A 21,338-nucleotide genomic window follows, 5' to 3' on the forward strand; every position below is an offset into this window, starting at 1 on the left:
AACCACCGACTAGCCAGACCATTGGCTCACCGCGCAGGAGGCGCGGTTTGCAGCCTGGCCCCCCGTGGCGGCTCATTCCCGGGCGGACCGCGGCGATTGGCTGTGGCGCCGCGGGGGGGCGGGCGGAGGCGGTGCGGTGATTGGCTGCGGGGCGGGGCCGCCTGTCAGTCAGTGTCAGTCAGGGCGGCGGCGGCGGGTCCCCCCATGGCAGCGGCGGGGCCCGCGGCGGCCGCGGCTCCCGCTCGGCTCCAAGCGGCGGTGGCGGCGGGGGGGCGCCGCGGGCCCCCCCCTCGGAGGCAGCCGGCGGTCGCCATGGCAGCGCTTCGCAGGTAGGAGGGGTCGGGAGGGGCGCCCCGCCCCCTGGGGGGGGGGGCTCCCTCCCTCAGGAATGGGGGGTGCCCCCCCCCGGAGGGCTATGGGGGGTGGTCGGGGGTAATCACCTCCCTGGGGGGTAATTGGGCCTAAAGCCCCCCCCCCCAAGGTTAGGGGAGGGATTGGGGGTAACACCCCCCCCCCCGGGTGAGGGTGTAATTGGGGGTGACCCCCCTGGGGGGCTCTTGGGGGTAAAGCCCCCCTCCAGGCTATGAGGAGGGGGTGTCTATGGGGGTAAATGCTGGGGGGAGGGTAATTTGGGGTAAATATCCCCCCCCCCAGCTGGGTGGTAATTGGGGGTACCCCCTATTTCGGGGGGGGGCATTTGGGGGTAACCCCCTTCCATATGGGGGTGGGTATTGGGATAATTTTCCCCCTGCCTATTGGGGTGGCTGGGGGTACCCCCCCTCAGGACTATAGGGTAATTGGGGGATCCCCCCCAGGCTAAGGGGGTAAATGGGGTTACCCCCCTACTTTTGGGGAGCAATTGGGAGTTTACCCCCCCCCCCCCAGGAAACCATGGGGGTGCCCCCCACCATGGTATGCGGGGTAATTCGGGGCTACATTGGAGGGGGAGGCATTGGGGGTGCCCCCACCATTCTGTGGGGGGACATTAGGAGTGTCCCCCCCACTACAGAGGGGGACACTGGGGGGGGTCCCCCCCATTCCCCTCCTTTATTGCCCCCCCCATTCCCCTCCTTTATTGCCCCCCCCCCCCCATTGCAGCCTGCCGGGGGCTGCACTCCTGTGTGCAAAGAGGGTGTTGTCCCTCGCTTCTTTTTTCCCTTAAAATAATCAGGTTTTGGTTAAAAAAAAAAAAGGGGGGGGGGGTTTGCAGCAGGCAGCTGGACCCCCCCCCCCTTTCACAGCCACGGTCCCCCAAATGTCATTTAGTGGGGGGGGGGGGGCTTTTATCACACACACCCTCCCACCCAGCCAGTGCACACCCACCCTCTCCACCAGCATCCCTGTGCCCCCCATCTGTGGGGAGGGGCTTTGGGGGGGGGGGGGGTGTCCCTGGGTGCCCCCCAAAACACACACACACACACACACACCCCCTGCAGCCGCCCAGAAGATGGAACAACCGCGGCCGCAGCCCCCGGAGCCACGGCTTTGTGCCGTCCCCGGCGTGCCTCTCCTTTTGGGTTCAAACCCAGGGATTTTAGCTATGCCAGAGCGACTCGTGTTTCCCATAAAATCACAGGGGTGGTTTTTTTTTCCCCCCAATTTCACCCTCCCTTTTTGATTTTTTCCCCTTTTTCTGATGGTTTTCCATCAATCAGGGCTTCGCCGGCGGCGTTGCCGGTGGCGTTTAATACCTGCCGCCACCGGCAGCCTGGAATGGGGCGGGGGGGGGGGTGGGGGGGTGGAACCCACCCTATTTTGGTGAAAAATCCCAAAAGACACCAAACCCTCCCTGTTTTGGGCTCGTTTCAACCAATTTAGGACTGCGAAAAACACAAAAATCGCCACCCGAGTGGCATTTTGGGTAGGTTTTCCCCAAAAAGCCACATTTGAAAATGCAATTTGGTGGCCGATGCCGGGGCGGGGGGGTGGTTTCCTCGCTGCGTTTTGATGCCGAATTCAATTTTCCCCTGGTTTTGGGTGGGTTTTGGTCGGTTTTAAACCCGGTGGTATTTTAGGGGGATTTTAGCTTAAAATTTGCACCTGCTTCATCCCTGCCAGCAGTAAAACTTGCGGTGTTTAAACCCATTTTTAGCCATTTTCCTCCTCTTTCCGCCGATCACGGATGATGGTGAAGCTCGAGAACGTCCCGCTGAAATATTTGTGGTTTAATCAATTTTTTTTTTTTCCCCCTTATCCGGCTCCTTTTGCACGTTAATAATTGGGGTTTCTGGCAAAATTGGCGGATTTTTGATGGTTTGTAGCCAACGGGAAGCCAGCGTCACTACCCGGCGCCTCCAAAAATTGCTGAAACTGGGGGTGAATCCCCGCTTTGATGAACTTTTAAGAGGAGGCGGCGAAAGCGGCACAGAAAAAAAAGCGGAAACGGCTGGGAGACGCGGCAAAAATGGTGCAAAAAAGGCGCGAAACGGCACTGAGAGGCGCTGAGAAAACGGCGTCGAAAATACTGTGAAAACGGGGTGGAAAAGGTGCAAAACGACACGGAGAGACGCTGCAAAAATGGGCGGAAAAGGCAAAAACGGCGCAGAAGAGGCATAAAAAGGGGGCAGAAAAGGCACAAAACACCGCGGAAACGGTACAAAGCTCTACGGAAAAGCCGCGCAAGTGGGTCAAAAAAACCTACGAATGGGCGAATTTTAAGCGGAACGGGGGAAATTTTAACATTTTCCTCCTGAAATGCTCCAAGCTCGAGGTCGGCGTCTTGACATCCTGCTGAAATTGGGCTTTTGGGAGTTTTTTTGGCTTTTTTTTTTTTGGCTTTTTTTAACAGCGTTTTGATTGAGCGATGGGATTTTGGGGGGAAAATGAGTCGATGTGGCAGCAGCACGTGGGGACTTCGGGGACACGTGGGGACTTCGGGGACACGTGGGGACTTCGGGGACACGTGGGGACTTCGGGGACACGTGGGGACCTCGAGGACTCCGCAGCGCACCCGGAAAGTTATTTTTTTTTTTTTTATTAACCCGCTGTCACAAACAGGCTGAAATCGGGATCGACCAAGCCCCTTTTTGGGCCGCGTTCCTAAAAACAGAGTCTGGGCACTGCGGTGGCGTTTCCCGGACCGTTTCCACCATTTTTTCCCCCAATTTTCTCAGTGCCTTTGACAACCCCCCTCCCCGACTCTTTTTTTTCCCCTCCAAATTCAAGCGTTTTCAGCAAATTTCGATACCCATCACCCCGCAACGAGCTCTCGGCACAACAGGAACCCCTGAAGGCCGGCGGCCACTATCTCCTTTCTCCCCATGCTGGAAAACCGAGATTTCACCCCAAAAAAACCCCACTGAAAAATTTCATCTTGCCTTTTCTCCTCTTTTCCCATTTCCACCTGTTTTTTTCTGGGTCTAATAAACAATATTACCGTCTGCCTACCTCATTTTGGGGCTGAAATCATGCGTTTCGGCCATCCCGTGCTCACCCACGCGTGGTTGTTGCTTTTATTTCCCCCCCCCCCCCGCCCCGACATCGACGTGGAAATGAACATTTTCCTAAAAAGCCGTTTCGGGACGTTCTCGAGCCCGTTGAACCCTGGCAGGTTGTGCCGCGGCCGCTGTTTGATCGGTAACTTATAATTTTGCAGCGAAGCCGCAGACGGCGCTCGCTGTTGGGGTTTTTTTTTCGTTAAAACAGTATTTTGGGTGATGTCAACCAGCAAGGTCTTGCAGGGAAATATTAATTATAGCAAATAAATTAACGGCTCTCCTGGAGACGAAGGCGCGGCTGGACGAGCCCCATCCCGCAACGGGCGGCCTGGGGCTGAATTAAATATAATCAAGGCTTTTTTTCTTCCCCCCCTTATAAAATTTCCTGCTTAATAAGCAAATCTGCGTGATCCCGTTAACGATTGACCTGATTCTTCCCCCGAAGCCGCTCTGTTAAATTTTGCTGCTTTTGGAAAACCGTTAACCCAACGGCACGGAATTTTCCCCGTTCGTGCTATGGCTGCGCTTGCCCGGCGCCCCTTCGTTGCTCTTGCTCTCCTCCGAGCTCGTTTTGCTCCGCCAGCCGTTTTTTCCCCCCCAAAAAAGGGGTCGGAAACGTGGCTTTTTGGTTAAAAACTCCCCGATTTATTAGGGGAGTTTATTATTTATTCATATTTAATCTGCACAGAGAGCAAATTAAGCCCAAATCAGGTAAATCGCACGTTCACGGCGCATCCTTCAGGTGCTGCTGCTTTTTATTTCTTTCCTCCGTTTTCTTCGTTCCCCTTTGGCCACAGCAGCGACTGAGGGTTCATTTTGCCAATCTTCAGCAGCATTTTTTTCACCAAAAGGAGAGTTTTTCAGCCCATAAAAGGCCGGAGCTGCCTTGAGGGATCCCAGTCCCTGCCGATCCTCCAGCAAATCCCCGCCGGGGACGCCGCTTGAACCCCTCTTTTTGCAGCACTCCTCAAACCGCCGTTTTTCGCCCCATTTCTGCCAGTCCCTGCAATCCCAAACTGAGACTCGTTCCTCCCCGAAGAGGCGTTTTTCTCTAAAACACCGCCAAAATGGGCAAACTGGGTGCTGTCAACCCCTAAAGCAAATGCACGGCGAGGACAGCTTTCTGCAAATCCTCTCTTCCCACGTTGGCCCGTTCCTTCCCAAAATGAGGGGACATTGGGCTTAATTCCAGTTTTTAGGCTAATCGAATGCAACTAATTTAGGGCAAACACGGGGCGGTGCCCTTAGACCTGGCTTGACGTGAAAGCTGGGCTTAAATGGATTATTATTTTTTTTTAGGGAATTAAGTGGGTGTCTCAGGGCTGCAAACTGAGCGACGCTCGTGTCCCGTTTTCTATCAGATTAACTAAAACGGGGGGGGGGGGTTTAAGAGATTTTAAGATGTGGTGAGGAGGAAAAGACGGGGGGGGTGTCACATCCCGCTCACGCTGGCGCTCGGCTTTCCAGGTGAGACCCCGAAAGCCCCGCGGGCTCGGCGCGGTGCCGGCCCCCGCCGCCATGGCGTCGCCGGCCGTCAGCCCCGACTCGTCCTCCCACGAAGCCCTCTCCTCCGTCAACTCGGCCCCGGCGTGTTCGCCCACCTCCGACTCGGAAAACCTCAGCCCCGACGAACTGGAGCTGCTGGCGAAGCTGGAGGAGCAAAATCGGTGAGTGCCGGGCTTTATCCGCCCCATTCGGTCTTTTTATCGTCCTTTTTTTGCAAGCGTTTCCCTTAAAAATCAAAGAGACCGGACAACGACGAGCCGCTTCCCCCAAGCATCGCTCCAGCCGGGGTGCAAACACTCCGGTTTATTATTTTCAAGGTTTTATTTTTCTCTTTGAAAGCAGCAGGGTTTGCTCGTTCAGGCAGGCAAAGGGGATTTCTGGAAGGAGGCGGCTGTTTGGAAATAATAAATAATAAACGCACCCGCTTCGGTGGTGGGTTTTAAACCCGCTCTTGATGGGAAACGAGCCCTGAGGCTCGCTTTGCCGAAATACCGGGCAAAAAAGCGCCGTCGCTGGCATTAAACCGGTGTTAAAATCAAGCCCTGAAATGCAAATTTCCTTGCAAAGCCATTTTGAAGCAAATTTACTCTTGGAAAAAACCCATTGGAAATCTCTTTTTTTTAAGCAAATTCATTAAAGAAACCATCCCTGGGTAGACTGCCGGCATCTGGCCGGGGCAAACAGCTCATCCGGGTGCTGTTTTGGGGTGGTTTGAGGGAATATCTCCTCCTTTGGGGCGGTTTTGGGGGAATATCTCCTTTTTTGGAGTGGTTTCGGAGGAATCTCTCCTCCTTTGGGGCATTTTGGGTGAACATCTACTCCTTTGGGGCGGTTTTGGGGGAGTATCTGCTTGTTTGGGGTGGTTTGGGGGGACTCTCTCCTCTTTTAGCCTGGTTTTGGGGGACACTCTTCTCCTTTGTGGCTGTTTGAGGGGAATATCTCCTCCTTTGCGGCAGTTTTGGGGGAATATCTCCACTTTTGGAGTGGTTTTTGGGGAATATCTCCTCCTTTGGGGCAGTTTTCAGGAAATATCTCCTTCTTTGGAGCATTTGGGGGGAATATCTGCTGTTTGGGGGGAATGTCTCCTCTATTTAGCACAGTTTTGGGGGAGTCTGTCCTCCTTCGGGGCTGTTTTGGGGGAGTATCTCCTTTTTTGGGACAATTTGGGGGGAATCTCTTCTCCTTGGAGGCTGTTTTGGGGGCGTATCTCCTTCTTTGGGATGGCTTTGTAGGAATCTCTTCTCCTTGGGGGCTGTTTTGGGGGAATATCTCTTCTTTTCAGGCAGTTTTGGGGGCTCTCTCCTCCTTTGGGGCTTTTTTGGGGCTATCTCGGTCTCTCGCAGGCTACTGGAGGCCGACTCCAAGTCGATGCGCTCCATGAACGGCTCACGAAGGAACAGCGGCTCATCCTTGGTCTCCAGCTCTTCGGCCTCCTCCAACCTCAGCCACCTCGAGGAGGACACCTGGATCCTCTGGGGCCGCATCGTCAACGAGTGGGACGAGTGGCGGAAGAAGAAGGAGAAGCTGCTGAAGGTGAGGAAACTGCTTTATTTTTAATTATATTTTAACCCCGCTGCAAAAATCTGCAGCATGATCTTCCCCGTGCCGGGACAGGATGATGTCTCCCCATCCACGAGGAGCTTCCCCATCTTCTTGAAACCCATTTTCTCAGGTTTTTGCCCCGTTTTTCCGCAGGAGCTCATCCGCAAAGGGATCCCCCACCACTTCCGTGCCATCGTCTGGCAGCTGCTCTGCAGTGCCACCGACATGCCTGTCAAAAACCAATACTCGGAGCTGCTCAAGATGTCCTCTCCCTGCGAGAAGCTCATCCGACGGGATATCGCCCGCACTTACCCGGAGCACGAGTTCTTCAAGGGACAGGACAGTCTGGGCCAGGAGGTGCTCTTCAACGTCATGAAGGTAACGTCTTTCCTCGAACGTCAACGGATCTTGGCCACAGCCCGGACGCCGCTTTGGGTTTTGAAGCTGTTTTAACTGGATCTTAATTTTTGAGGGGTTTGGTTTCCATCACAAACTCCTGCAACCGTCACTTCTTGCAGCGTGACAGCCCTTTCCTCGCAAAGGGACCTCATTCCCCATCTGTCCCAGACCTCATTTTTCCTGTTGAGTTTTACTCTGAATTAAGAAACAGATAGTTGAGTCTTTGGGGGTCTAAATTCGAGTTTGCGGCAACATTGTGTTCACAGGAGGTGTTGTCAACCAAAAAAAAGCTATTTTCCGTGGTCAAGGCCTCCCTCCGCCGTTGCCCTCCCACAGCAAGCAGGGATGGTGGCCTGGCCAATCCCCCTGCTCACACATACATTTATTTTGAATTCTTTTCCTCCTTCCAGGCCTATTCGCTGGTGGACCGGGAGGTCGGATACTGCCAGGGTAGCGCCTTCATCGTGGGACTGCTGCTCATGCAGGTTTGTGCCAGCCCCGGGGCGAGGAGAACCTGCCAATGGGTTTTTTACACCCTCCGGAGACGTGGTAGAATGGGGTTGGGGAATAGGAGCCTTTTTCTTGATCCTCAGGAACAAAATGGGCTCGTTCCCACCATCCCACTTACTCCTGATAGGTTTAGAATCCCCCGTTCGCATTCCCCTTCACCCAGGGACGGCTCCCGGCACGTCCCATCCCATCCCGTCACCTGATGGGAAGAGGCTTTGTGTCCGGAGCTGCCGGCAGAGGTTTAAGGGGGAATTCATGTCCCTTTGGGTCTCCAGATGCCCGAGGAAGAGGCCTTCTGCGTGTTCGTGAGGCTGATGCAGGAATACCGCTTACGGGAGCTCTTCAAACCCAGCATGGCCGAGCTGGGCCTCTGCATCTACCAGTTTGAGTACATGCTGCAGGTAAGTGCTGCCCCATGCCCCCCAAAATGCTCGGGGTGGTGGGAACCAGCGGGTAGAGCCAGGGGACAAGGTCAGGGAGAGGCAGGAGTGATGTGGCAGCTCTTGGGAGAAATGGGTTCCTCCAACAGAGCTCATGTCCAGCAACACAGATCCTGGGGACGTCTATGAGATGCTCTGAGGACCATCCATGATTTCTCAAGGGGGACATCAGTGAGACCCCAAGGACGTCCACGAGACACCCTGGGGACATCCAGGAGACCCCAGGGCACCTCCATGGGATGCCCCAGGGACCATCTGTGAGACCCTGGGGACCATCTGTGAGACCCTCAAAGGGACCATCCATGAGACACCCCAGGGACCATCCACGAGATGCCCTGAGGGACATCCATGAGACCCTGGGGACCATCCACAAGCCCTCCCCCAGAGGACCTTCCATGAGACCCCTCAGGGACCTCCACAAGACCTCGTGGACCTGTTCAAACCTCGGCAGCCGTGAATGACCCCTAAAAACATCCACCATTCCCCGTTTCTCTTCATTTCTTCCATTTCTTACATCCAGGAGCAGCTGCCAGAGCTGAACATCCACTTCCGCTCGCAGAGCTTCCTCACCTCCATGTATGCTTCGTCCTGGTTCCTCACCCTCTTCCTCACCACCTTCCCCCTTCCCGTGGCCACGCGCGTCTTCGACATCTTCATGTACGAGGTAACGGGGCCGCGGCCAACACCATAAATCACAAAGGCACCACAACCACGTTTTCCACTTGGAAACGTTCTTCCCCACGCCAGCTGGTCTGGTTTTGGGGAAAAAAAACCCAAACCCCGGGTGGGAAAGGCGATGGCGTGGGGTCAAGCGTGGACCCTTCCTGTTAGGGGCTGGAGATCGTCTTCCGCGTGGGGATGGCACTGCTGCAGTTCAACCAGGCTGAGCTCGTTCAGCTCGACATGGAGGGCATGTCCCAGGTACGTGCCGGTGGCTTTCGGGGTGGATTTAGCCCACGGGACGTGTTTTGGTGTGGATTTGTCCAACAGGACACGTTTTGGGGCAGATTTGTCCAACGGGTCACGTTTTGGGGCAAATTTAGGCAACAGGTCATATTTGGGGGTTGATTTGTCCAATGGGCCGTATTTTGGGGCAGATTTAGTCAACGGGACGTGTTTTGGGGCCAATTTACGCAACAGGCCATATTTTGTGATGGCTTTATGCAACGGGCTGTATTTCAGGTTTACACGATGGGCCATATTTTGGGGCTGGTTTATGCAATAAGTTGTATTTTGGGGGGGGATTTATGCAACGAGGGCCTGTTTTGGGGCAGATTTATCCAACGGGCCCTACTTGGGGGCTGGTTTACGTGATGGCCTGTATTTTGGGACCATGTTTCATGGCCGGTTTCCGCACCCGCAGTACTTCCAGAAGGTGATCCCACACCAGTTCGACAGTTGCCCCGACAAGCTCATCCTCAGGGCCTTCCAGGTCAAGTACAACCCCAAGAAGATGAAGAGGTGAGACGGGTTCCTGCGCTTGGGTGGGGTCCCCCCAAGAGCCGTGGGGCACAGGGCCAGGGGGATCTGGTCCCCGTCCTCGTGTCCCAGCCTGTCCCCGTGTCCTGAGCAGGCTGGAGAAGGAGTACGCCGCCATCAAGAACAAAGAGATGGAGGAGCAGATCGAGATCAAGGTGAGACAGGTCAAGCGTTGGCATCCTGGGGCCACTTGAGCCATCCTCATGGCCACTTGGCCCATCTCCAGGGACAGTTGAGCCCTCCTGGCATGGCATAGTCCATCCCTGAGGCCATCTAAGCCATCCTGGAGCCACTTTGGCCCATCCCAGGGTCACTTGACCCATTCCCAGAGCCGTTTGAGCCATCCTGGGATGGCTTAGCCCATCCTCGGGGCCATCTAAGCCATCGCAGGGCCACCTTGACTCATCCCTGGGATCACTTTGAGCCATTCCGGAGCCATGTAGCCCATTCCTGGGGCCACTTGAGCCATCTCGGGGTGACTTAGCCTCTCCCTGGAGCCACTTGACCCGTCCCTAAGGGTCACTTGAGCCATCCTGGGATGGCTTAGCCCATCCCCAGGCCCACTTGAGCCATCCTGGGACAACTTCACCCATCCCCAGGGCCATCTAAACCATGCTGGAATCGCTTTGACCCATCCCACGGCCATTTAAGCTGTCCCCAGGGCCACTTAGCCCATCTTGGGTACCATTTAGCCTGTCCCCAGCACCTTTTGAGCTATCCCCAGGTCACTTGAGACCTCCTGGGGCAGCTTAGCACATCCCCAGGGCCACTTAAGCCATCCCGGGGCCACCTGACCTGTCACAGAGCAGTTTGAGCCATCCCAGGGCCACTTTCACCCATCCTTGGGGACGTTTAGCCCATCCCTGGGGCCATTTGAGCCATCTCCGGGGCCATCTAAGCCATCCTGGGGCCACCATGACCCATCCCAGGGCCATTTAAGCTGTCCCCAAGGCCACTTAGCCTGTCCCCAGGGCCATGTAAGCCATCCCAGGGCCACTTTGTCCCATCTTCAGGGTTGTTTGAGCCATTCCGGGGCCACTTGACCCATCCCCGGGGTCGCTGGAGCCATCCGGGGACGGCTTAGCCCATCCCCGGGGCCACCTTACCCCCACGTCCCCCTGTCCCCGGGCTGTCCCCAGGCTCAGCGACCCCCCTGCCAGGGACATCATCCCCCCCCCCGGGGCTAATTCCTCCCCATTTTTCCCCCCAGCGCCTCCGCACCGAGAACCGCTTGCTGAAACAGCGCATCGAAACCCTGGAGAAGGTGAGCCCCACGGCTGGCACCCCAAAACCCGCTGTGGGCACCCAAACCCCCCCTGGAGCACCCCAAATTTCCCCTGGAGCACCCCAAACTCCCCTGGGGCACCCGTGCTGCCGCCGCCCAGAGATCCCAGCACCCATGGGTGCAACCCCGCAACCTCCAGCACCCCTTTTATGGGCTGCACCCCCAAAATCCCCCCTCCCATCACCATTTTGGTGCAAAAATAGGAGATTTAAGTCCAGCGAGCGGCTGCTTCATCATTTTTCCCACACAAAGTCTCCCTCCGGGAGGTGGGAAACGCTCCGTTTTAGGGCAAAACACCACCATCGCCGTGTTTCCTCCCCGGCACGGGGGAAAAAGAGCTAAAATCCTTGGAAAATACCCCAAAACGGGAACCGATGATGCGCGGGAAGGTTGCCGGGTGCCTCCGCCTCGTGGCTTCTCTCGCTGCCTCCGTCTCCTTCGTTTATCTCGTTATGTCTCTCCTCTCTTTCTCTCTCTTCTCCGCCGGCGGCCGCAGGAGAGCGCGGCTCTCGCCGACAGGCTCATCCAGGTAGCGTCAAAAATAGCTATTTTTCTCTTTCCCGCTGCGTTTTAACCCTTTTCTTCCCCCTTTCGCTTCCCAGCCCGCCTGCGTCTGGCTCATTTGGGGAAGATTTGCCCTTTTTCCTGCTTTGCCGGAGGCTCCCGCGCACCTTCCCCGCTTTGGGGGGGGGGGGGAAGGAGGATTTGGGGGTGGTTGGTGAAAATGGGGGGGTTTGGCCCGTTTTGGGGCTTGGTGGAAAGTGGGGGGGTGACGCAGTGGCACTTGGGGGGGGGGGTTGGCCAAGATGGGGTAAAAGCCGCCGTTTTGATGAGTTTGACCAAAATACGTGGATTTTGAGTGGAAAGTCATGGGTTGTGGGGTGAGAGCGGCTCGGAGGGGACAAAATGGCCCTGGAGGTCCCCACGGGGCTGGTGTCACCTCCTTGTCTTCAGTGTTACCTGCTGTGAGGCTGGTGTCACCCCCCAGGGCTGGTGTCACCCCCCTTGTCTGCAGTGTCACCTGCCATGGGGCTGGTGTCACCCCCCAGGGCTGGTCACCCCCTTCTCCTTGGTGTCACCTGATGTGGGGCTGGCATCACCTCCTCATCCCCGGTGTCACCCCCCCCTTGCCCCCAGTGTCACTGACCACAGGGCCAGCATCACTCTGGTGTTACCCCCTCGTCCCCGCTGTCACCTGCTGGGGGGGAGCTGGCGTCACCCCCTCATCCCTGGCCTTGCTGTGGGGCTGGCATCACCCCCTTGTCCCCAGTATCGTGCCTTTGTCCCCAGCCTCACCCGCTGCGGGACTGGTATCACCCCTCGTCCCTGGTGTCACCCCCTTGACCCCAGCGTCATCCCATGTCCCCAGCGTCACCTCGTGTCCCCAGCATCACCCCCTTGTCCCCCCCACCCCACCGCTACCACCACACCCCTCCCAGTGACACGCTGCGGGGGAGAACCGGGCGCGCCATGCCATGGTGGTGACGCATCCCCGCTGTCCCCAGGGCCAGGTGACACGGGCGCAGGAGGCGGAGGAGAACTACATCATCAAGCGGGAGCTGGCGGTGGTGAAGCAACGCTGCACCTCGGCCACCGAGAACCTGCAGCGTGCCCAGACCACCATCCGGCAGCTGCAGGACCAGCAGGTCGGTGTCCCCAGATGTCCCCAGATGTCCCCAGGTGTCCCCAGACGTCCCTATCACCCCCACGTGTCCCCCTTTCAATTCGCGCCCCACTGCAGTTCAGATTCGGGTGCGGGTGGTGGGTGCCACCACTGCAGGCAAGGGGGGGGGCGGGGAACGGGCTCAGCGGGTGTTGTGCCCCGCGGGTGACACACTGGGGACGGTGGCAGGGGAACCCACGCTTCAGCGAGGAGTTTGTCACCCACCTGGAGACGGAGCTGGAGCAGTCGCGGCTGCGGGAGAGTGAGACCCTTGGCGCCCTCAAGGAGATGCAGGATAAAGTCCTCGACATGGAGAAGGTGATGGGGACAGCTCGCGGGTGTCACGCTGGTGGCCTTGGGGACGGGGATGGTCCCATGAGTGGCCCTGGGGATGGGGAGTGTCACACAAGTGGTCTTGGGGACGGGGATGGTCACACGAGTGGCCCTGAGATTGGACAGTGTCACACAAGTGGCCTTGGGGACAGGGAGTGTCATACAAGGGGCCCTGGGGGGTCCTGGACCTGGTGTCCCCTGTCCCTGGGGATCCCCAGTGCCACACAAGTGTCCCCAGGGGTTCCCCCTGTGCCCAGGGATCCCCGGTGCCACGTGTCCCTGGGAGATCCTCTGTCCCCGGTGTCCTCCATCATCTCCCGCAATGCCCCATGAGTGTCCCCACCTCCACCTGGCAGAGGGGGATGAACCCCCAGTGCCGCCACCCTGGGGTGTCCCTGCCGATGACCAGTGCCACCTCCCCGAGGTGTCCCTGATGACATGCAGTGTCACTGCCCCGCGATGTCACTGCCCCGAGATGTCCCTGCCAACGTCCGGTGCCACTGCCCCAGGATGTCCCTGCCCCGGGGTGTCCCCGCCGATATCAGATGCCCCCGCCCCGGCGTGTCCCCACCCTGGGGTGTCCCCACCGATGTCCCCCGTGTCCCTGCAGAGGAACAGCCTGCTGCCGGACGAGGACAACGTGGTGCGGCTGCAGGAGGAGCTGCAGGCGCTGGCGCTGCGCGAGGCCGAGGCCGTCAAGTCGCTGACGGAGCTGCAGCAGCAGGTGAAGGACCTCAGTGACAGCTGGCAGGTATGGACCCGGACGCCTGGGTGTCCGTCCCCCCCCGGATACCTGGGTGTCCCCCTCGATACCTGGGTCCCCCCTGGATGCCTGGGTCCCCCCTGGGGCACCTGGGTCTCCTCCCAGCTACCTGGGACCCTTGTCCTGTTGACTGGGTCCCCTCCTGGTCACCCGGGTCCCTTGTTCCAACATCTGAGTCCCCTCTTGTCCGCCTGGGTCCTTTGTCCTGATGCCTGTGTCCTCCTCCTGGCCACCTGGGTCACCTCCTGCCTGCCTGGGTCCCTTGTCCTGATGGCTCTGTCCTCTCCTGGCCACCTCGTCCCCTCCCAGCCACCTGGGTCTCTTGTTCCAACATCTGGGTCCCCTCCCAGCCACCTGTGTCCCCTCCCATCTGCCCGGGTCCCTTGTCCTGTTGCCTGGGTGCCCTCCTGGCCCCCTGGGTCCCCTCCCTGCCACCTGGGTCCCTCGTCCGGACACCTCAGTCCCCTCCCATCCGCCTGGATCCCCCCGCCCACCCGGCGGGTGCCTGACGGGTGCGGGGCGCAGGCGGGCCGGGCGGGCGGGCGCTGGAAGGAGTCCCCGCGGCGGAGCAACGCCAACGCGCTGCAGGAGGCCGTGGTGGCGGCGCGGCTGCGGGAAGCCCAGGCCCAGGCTGAGCTGCGGGCGCTGCGCCAGCGCGTGCTGCAGCTCGAGACGCAGGTCAGAGCCCGGGCCTCATCCTGACCGGGGATTGGGGGGGCTGAACTGTGGGGTACTGGAGTCATGGGTGCTGAACTGGAGGTGCTAGGGCTGGGGGTGCTGCACCAGCTGGTGCTGCAGCTCGAGACGCAGGTCAGAGCCCAGGCCGCATCCTGACCGGGGGCTGGAGGGCTCAACTGGGGGTGCTGGGGTTGTGGGTGCTGGACTGGGGGTGCTGGGGCAGGAGGGGTTGAACTGGGGGTGCTGGGTCCGTGGGTGCTGGGTGCCTGCCCCCCCCCAGGGCCAGATCCGGGCGCAGCAGACCTGCGCGGGGCTGCGGGAGCTGAGGGGGGGAGTGACAGGGACCATGGCCGGGGTGGTGACAGTCCTGCCCCCCCCGCCCCGCTCCGGGGCCAGACTGGGAACGGGGGCTGAGGGAGCTGGGAGGTGGGGGTGACAGGGACAGGGTGGTGACAGTCCTGTCCCCTGCAGGGCCAGATCCAGCGCACGGTGCTGGGCCGGGCGGAGCAGACCTGCGCGGGGCTGCGGGAGCAGCTGCGGCTGGCAGCGGCGCAGAGCAAGGGGCTGCAGGCGCAGCTCAGCGAGAGCCACCGCAAACACGCCGAGGCCCAGTGCAAGGTGGGACGCTTGGGGACACCTTGGGGACACCCTCGGGCCCTCCTCTGTCACCTCACTGGGGGTACCCATGGGTGCTCCCTATCCCTTCCCCTGGGACACCCGCGGACCCTCCAATGGGGACACCCCTGTCATCCCCCCCGGGGACACCTGCAGACCCTCCCATGGGGACACCCCTGTCCCCTCCCTGGGGACACCCACAGCCCTTCCCATGGGGTCACAGTGTCCCCTTCTGCAGGGTCCCAGTTGTCCCCTCCACTGGGGTCCCTGTGTCCCCTCCAAGGGGGGGTCAATGTGTCCCCTCTGAGAGGGTCCCATCGTCCCCTTCCACAGGGTCCCAATGTCCCCTCCAGCAGCATCCTATCACCCCCTCCAATGGTGTCCCCATGTCCCCTCCAATGGGGTTCCAATGTCCCCTCCCTTGGGGTCCCGATGTCCCCTCCAACGGGGACTCTCTGTCCCCTCCCACAGAGTCCCCATGTCCCCTCCAACGGGGTCCCCACCTCCCCTCCGCCAGGCTTCCACCACCCCCGGCGTCCCCTCCACCGGCCTTCCCTTGTCCCTGGGGACAGGGAGGGCTGGAGCCTCCCCTGGGGTGGGGGGGTGACACCAGAGTGGCACTGGTGTGGCACTGGGTGACACGAATGTCCCCAGAGCAAGGAGGAGGTGATGGCAGTGCGGCTGCGCGAGGCTGACAGCATGGCGGCCCTGGCCGAGATGCGACAGCGCGTCGCCGAGCTGGAGATCCAGGTGAGTGGGGACAAGGGGATGGGGTGGGGTGGGGGGGACAAGGGGGGGGACAGGGTGACAGGGTGACGGGGGGGGGAGACGGGCACCCGCTGACCCGCCCGCACTCGCAGAGGGAGGAGGGCATGATCCAGGGGCAGCTCAACCACTCGGACGCCGCCCAGTACATCCGCCAGCTCAAGGACCACATCGACGAGCTCAAGGCCGAGGTAAGGCACCCATGGGTGCTGTGGCACCCATGTCCTGCACCCACGGGTGCTGGGGGACCTGTACCCTGCACCCACGGATGCTGCGGGACCCATACCCTGCACCCACGGGTGCTGCAGGACCCGTACCCTGCATCCGCAGATGCTGCGGGACCCATACCCTGCGCCCACAGGTGCTGCAGGACCCATACCCTGCACCCTTGGGTGCTGGGGGACCCGTACCCTGCACCCACGGATGCTGGGGGACCCATACCCTGCACCCTCGGGTGCTGAGGGACCCGTACCCTGCACCCATGGGTGCTGCGGCACCTGTGCCTTGCATCCACGGGTGCTGCAGCACCCATGTCCTGCACCCACGGGTGCTGCGGGTCCCATGTCCTGCACCCACGGGTGCTGGGGGACCCATACCCTGCACCCATGGGTGCTGCGGCACCTCTGCCTTGCATCCACAGGTGCTGCAGCACCCACGTCTTGCACCCACGGGTGCTGCGGGTCCCATGTCCTGCACCCACGGGTGCTGGGGGACCCATACCCTGCACCCATGGGTGCTGCGGCACCTGTGCCTTGCATCCACGGGTGCTGCAGCACCCACGTCTTGCACCCACGGGTGCTGCGGGTCCCATGTCCTGCACCCACGGGTGCTGGGGGACCCATACCCTGCACCCATGGGTGCTGCGGCACCTGTGCCTTGCATCCACGGGTGCTGCAGCACCCACGTCTTGCACCCACGGGTGCTGCGGGTCCCATGTCCTGCACCCACGGGTGCTGCAGCACCCACAGGTGATGGGAGACCCACATCCTGCACCCACGGGTGCTGTGGGACCCCCATACAGGGTCTGGCACCCGTGCAATGCCTCAGGGACCCTCCCACAGGTGGGGGTGACCCCGCCGTGCCCGGGACAGGGGACATCGTCCCCTGCGGGGAAGGGTCCCCGATGTCCCCAAGGCCAGGACACGTCGGGGACAGTCCCCGAGCGGGGCTGCGCTGGCCGCTGGCGCCATCGGCAACGTCCCCTCGGTGCCATCGGCGATGTCCCTGCGGGGCCACGTGGCACCGGGACAGCTGGTGACAATGTCTCTCCCCCTCTCTCCTCCCTCCTCCCCTTCTCTGCGCTCCCTTGTCCCCTCCTGTCCCCTCTCCTGTCCCTTTGTCCCCTTCTCTCCCCACCCCTCTGCCTGTCTCGTCCCCCACCCATCCCCCTGGTCCTTCCCTGTCCCCTTGTCCCTGTCCCCTTGTCCCCTTGTCCTGTCCCCTTGTCTTCATCACTGTCCTCATCCCCTTGTCCCTTATCCATGTCCCCTTGTCCCTGTCACCTTGTCCCCATCCCCTTCTTCCTGGTCCCATTCCTCACATGCCCTTGTCCCTGTCCCCCATCTCCTTGTTTCCTGTCCCCTTGTCCCCATCCCTTTGTCCCTGTCACCTTGACCCCATCCCTGTCCCTTTGTTCCCTGTCCCCTTACCCCATGTCCCCATATCACTCATCCCCTTGTCCCTTGTCCCATCACCCATCATGTTCCTATGTCCCTTGTCCCTGTCCCCTTGTCCCCATCCCCTTGTTCCCGTCCCCTGTCACCTTGGCCCCATCCCTTCCCCTTGTTCCCTGTCCCCTTATCCTGTGTCCCCTTGTGCCCTGTCCCCCACCCTGTCCCCTCGTCCCCCATCCTATTGTCCCATCATCCGTCGTGTTCCCATGCCCCCTGTCCCCCATTCCCCATCCTGTCCCCTTGTCCCCATCCCCTTGTCCCGGTTCCCTGTCACCTTGGCCCCATCCCTGTCCACTTCTTCCTTGTCCCTTTATCCCATGTCCCCTTGTGCCCCGTTCCCCATCCTGTTCCCTTGTCCCCGTCCCCTTGTCCCATCACCCGTCATGTTCCCATGTCCCTTGTCCCCATCCCCTTGTCCCATCACCCATGATGGCCTCCTGTCCTCTTGTCCCCCTTGTCCCCATGTCCCCTTGTCCCATCACCCATCATGTTCCCATGTCCCTTGTCCCCATCCCCATGTCCCCTTGTCCCCATCCCCTTGTCCCATCACCCATGTTCCCATGTCCCTTTTCCCCATCCCCTTGTCCCCTTGTCCCCATCCCCTTGTCCCATCACCCATCATGTTCCCATGTCCCTTGTCCCCATCCCCTTGTCCCATCACCCATCATGTTCCCATGTCCCTTGTCCCCATCCCCTTGTCCCCTTGTCTCCATCCTCTTGTCCCCATCCCCTGTCACCTTGGCCCCATCCCTGTCCCCATGTTCCCTGTCCCCTTATCCTATGCCCCATTGTCCCCTGTTCCCCATCCTGTCCCCTTGTCCCCATCCCCTTGTCCCATCGCCCACTGTGTTCCCATGTCCCTTGTCCCTTGTTCCCTGTCCCGCTCCCCTTGTCCTTGTCCCCTATCCCCTTGTCCCATCACCCATTGTGTTCCCATGTCCCTTGTCCCCTTGTCCCCTGTCCCCGCAGATCCGGCTGCTGCGGGGGCCACTGGCCTTCGGGGCGGTGGGGCTGGGGACACGCCTGGGGGACGAGGACTCGCTGGGTTCCTCCGACGAGGAGCTGCCACCCTTCGCCCTGACCCACGGGGACATCGGGGACCTCAGGGACCTCGGGGACATGGGAGACAGCAGCGACAGCGAGACCGAGGGGGCACCCACGGCACCGTGACCCACGGGGACGTCAGGGACATGGGGGACAGCAGCAACCAGCGAGACCGAGGGGGGCACCCATGGCACCCTGATCCACGGGGACATTGGGGACGTCGGGGACGTGGGGGACAAGCAGCAACAGCAAGCCCAAGGGGCCACCCCAGGGACCCTGACCCATGGGGACATCGGGGATGTGAGGGACCCACCAGCCCCATGGCACCCTAGGGGCACCCAGGGGACACTGAGGGATGCCCACAGCACCCAAGGGACACTGAGGGCCCCCAGGGGACACTTAGGGGACACTGAGGACACCCATGGCACCCAGGGGACACCCAGAGGACACTAAGGGACACCCACGGCACCCAGGGACACTAAGGGCACCTGTGGGTCCTGTGGCACCCAGGGGACACTGGAGGACACTAAGGGACACGCAGCGGCCCCATGGCACCCAGAGGACCCTTAAGGGACACCCACCACACCCAGGGGACACCGTGGGCACCTATGGGGCCCTGTGGCACCCAGGGGACACCGGGGGACACCCAGAGGACACTAAGGGTCACCCATGGCACCCAGGGGACACTAAGGGACATCCATGGCACCCCAGGGCGGGATCCGGCTGTGGGGGGGTCAAGGTCTTGGGCCTGCGGCTGCCCCAAGCACCCGGCAGGGCCCTGAGCGGCCAGATCCTGCACACGGAGGGATCCCGGGGCACCGCTGGATCCCTGAGCGGCCAGATCCTGCACACGGAGGGATCCCGGGGCACCGCTGGATCCCTGAGTGGCCGGATCCTGCACATGGTGGGATCCCAGGGCACCGCTGGATTCCTGAGCGGCCAGATCCTGCACACGGAGGGATCCTGGGGCACCGCTGGATTCCTGAGCGGCCAGATCCTGCACACGGAGGGATCCCGGGGCACTGCTGGATCCCTGAGCGGCCAGATCTTGCACACGGAGGGATCCCGGGGCACCGCTGAATCCCTGAGCGGTCGGATCCTGCACACGGTGGGATCCCGGGGCACCGCTGGATCCCTGAGCGGCCGGATCCTGCACACGGTGGGATCCCGGGGCACCGCTGGATCCCTGAGCGGCCAGATCTTGCACACGGAGGGATCCCGGGGCACCGCTGAATCCCTGAGCGGTCGGATCCTGCACACGGTGGGATCCCGGGGCACCGCTGGATCCCTGAGCGGCCGGATCCTGCACACGGAGGGATCCCAGGGCACCGCTGGATCCTTGAGCGGGTGGATCCTGCACACAGTGGGATCCCAGGGCACCGCTGGATCCCTGAGCGGCTGGATCCTGCACACGGAGGGATCCCAGGGCACCGCTGGATCCCTGAGCGGCCGGATCCTGCACACAGTGGGATCCCGGGGCACCGCTGGATTCCTGAGCGGCCGGATCCTGCATACAGAGGGATCCTGGGGCACCACTGGATCCCTGAGCAGTCGGATCCTGCACACGGAGGGATTCTGGGGCACCACTGGATTCCTGAGCGGTCGGGTCCTGCACATGGAGGGATCCTGGGGCACCGCTGGATTCCTGAACGGCCAGATCCTGCACACGGAGGGATCCCGGGGCACCACTGGATCCTTGAGCGGATGGATCCTGCACACAGAGGGATCCCGGGGCACCGCTGGATTCCTGAGCGGCCGGATCCTGCATACAGAGGGATCCTGGGGCACCGCTGGATCCCTGAGCGGTCGGATCCTGCACACGGAGGGATTCTGGGCACCACTGGATCCCTGAGCGGCCGGATCCTGCACACGGAGGGATCCTGGGGCACCGCTGGATTCCTGAACGGCCAGATCCTGCACACGGAGGGATCCCAGGGCACCGCTGGATCCTTAAGCGGACGGATCCTGCACACGGTGGGATCCCGGGGCACCGCTGGATCCCTGAGCGGCCAGATCCTGCACACAGAGAGATCCCAGGGCACTGCTGGATCCCTGAGCAGCCAGATCCTGCACACGGAGAGATCCCAGGGCACTGCTGGATCCCTGAGCGGCCGGATCCTGTGCACGGAGGGACCCAGGGACGTGATGGGACACCCCCCCCCCCCCCCAGGACGCAGCCCGAGGCCAGATCCTGGACACAGCCGGACCCTGGGACACGGCCGGGTCCCGGACACGGCCAGATCCTGGACCCAGCGGCCCCCTGGATGGAGTGGGACACCCAGCCCCCCCCCCCCCCCGACACCCCCCCCCAAAGACGTGGCCGGATCCTGCACACCCCCAGACCCCAACCCCCCCCCCCCCCCCCCCCAACCCCAGGACACGGCCAGATCCTGCACACGGCGACCTCCTGGATACGGTGGGATCCCGGACAGCGGCCGGATCCTGGATCCAGCCAACACCTTCCCCCCCCCAGCCGGATCCTGGACATGGCGGGGGGGGGGGGGGGGGACGGACACGGACGGACAGACCCCAATACAGCCAGCAGCGGGGCCGGATTTTGGGGGGGGGGGGGGACGGACACGACACCCTGACATGGCCTGGCCCAGGAGAGGGCCAGATCCTGCACCCCCCACCCCCCCCAGCCCCCCACTGCTGTTTATACCCTGTAACAGAGAAATACAGATGCTGTGGGACAACGGGACCCCCAAAAAGCCTCAAATTCACCCCCAAAAAATCTGCTGGGGCTCCCAACATCCCTGGGATTGGCCCAAACCCCCTGGAGTTCGCCCCCCAAAAATCTGCTGGGACCCCCAAATCCCTGGCATTGGCCCCAAAATGGCCCCCTGGGACTCCAAAAACCCTGAAATTTGCCCCCAAAAAAATCTGCTGGGACCCCAAAATCCCCGACATTGGTCCCAAAATGCCCCCCTGGGACCCAAAACCACTTGGAACACACCCCAAAAAAGTTGCTGGGACCCCAAAAACCCCTGGAATTCACCCCCCAAAACTTGCTGGGACTCCAAAGACCCTGAAATTCACCCCAAAAATCTGCTGGGACCCCAAAATCCCTGACATTGGCCCCAAAATGGCCCCCTGGGACCCCAAAACCCCTGGAATTTGCCCCCCAAAATCTGCCAGTACCCCAAAGTCCCTGATATTGGGTCCCAAAATGGCCCCCTGGGGCCCCAAAAACCCTGAAATTCACC

General features: G+C 60.9%; 1 protein-coding gene across 4 annotated transcripts; it reads left to right on the forward strand.

Moving 5' to 3' along the window:
• Positions 1 to 297: 297 nt before the first annotated feature.
• On the forward strand, positions 298 to 18,262 carry EVI5L (ecotropic viral integration site 5 like). Of its 4 annotated transcripts, XM_076360788.1 has the most exons (20): positions 298 to 329; positions 4,905 to 5,104; positions 6,287 to 6,476; positions 6,639 to 6,863; positions 7,295 to 7,369; positions 7,670 to 7,795; positions 8,355 to 8,498; positions 8,666 to 8,755; positions 9,198 to 9,295; positions 9,408 to 9,468; positions 10,524 to 10,577; positions 11,095 to 11,127; positions 12,104 to 12,244; positions 12,451 to 12,579; positions 13,205 to 13,345; positions 13,883 to 14,035; positions 14,507 to 14,653; positions 15,305 to 15,400; positions 15,511 to 15,606; positions 18,058 to 18,262. In XM_076360788.1, exons 2-20 carry the CDS (start codon positions 4,956 to 4,958, stop codon positions 18,256 to 18,258), a joined length of 2,349 nt encoding a protein of 782 aa, XP_076216903.1. In that variant the 5' UTR covers positions 298 to 329; positions 4,905 to 4,955; the 3' UTR covers positions 18,259 to 18,262. The 4 variants fall into 4 exon arrangements, with proteins under 4 accessions (XP_076216903.1, XP_076216906.1, XP_076216907.1 ...); XM_076360791.1 differs by lacking the exon at positions 15,511 to 15,606; XM_076360792.1 differs by lacking the exon at positions 13,883 to 14,035.
• Positions 18,263 to 21,338: the final 3,076 nt, after the last annotated feature.

Source organism: Aptenodytes patagonicus, chromosome 30, assembly GCF_965638725.1.
Source record: "Aptenodytes patagonicus chromosome 30, bAptPat1.pri.cur, whole genome shotgun sequence".
NCBI lineage: Eukaryota > Metazoa > Chordata > Aves > Sphenisciformes > Spheniscidae > Aptenodytes > Aptenodytes patagonicus.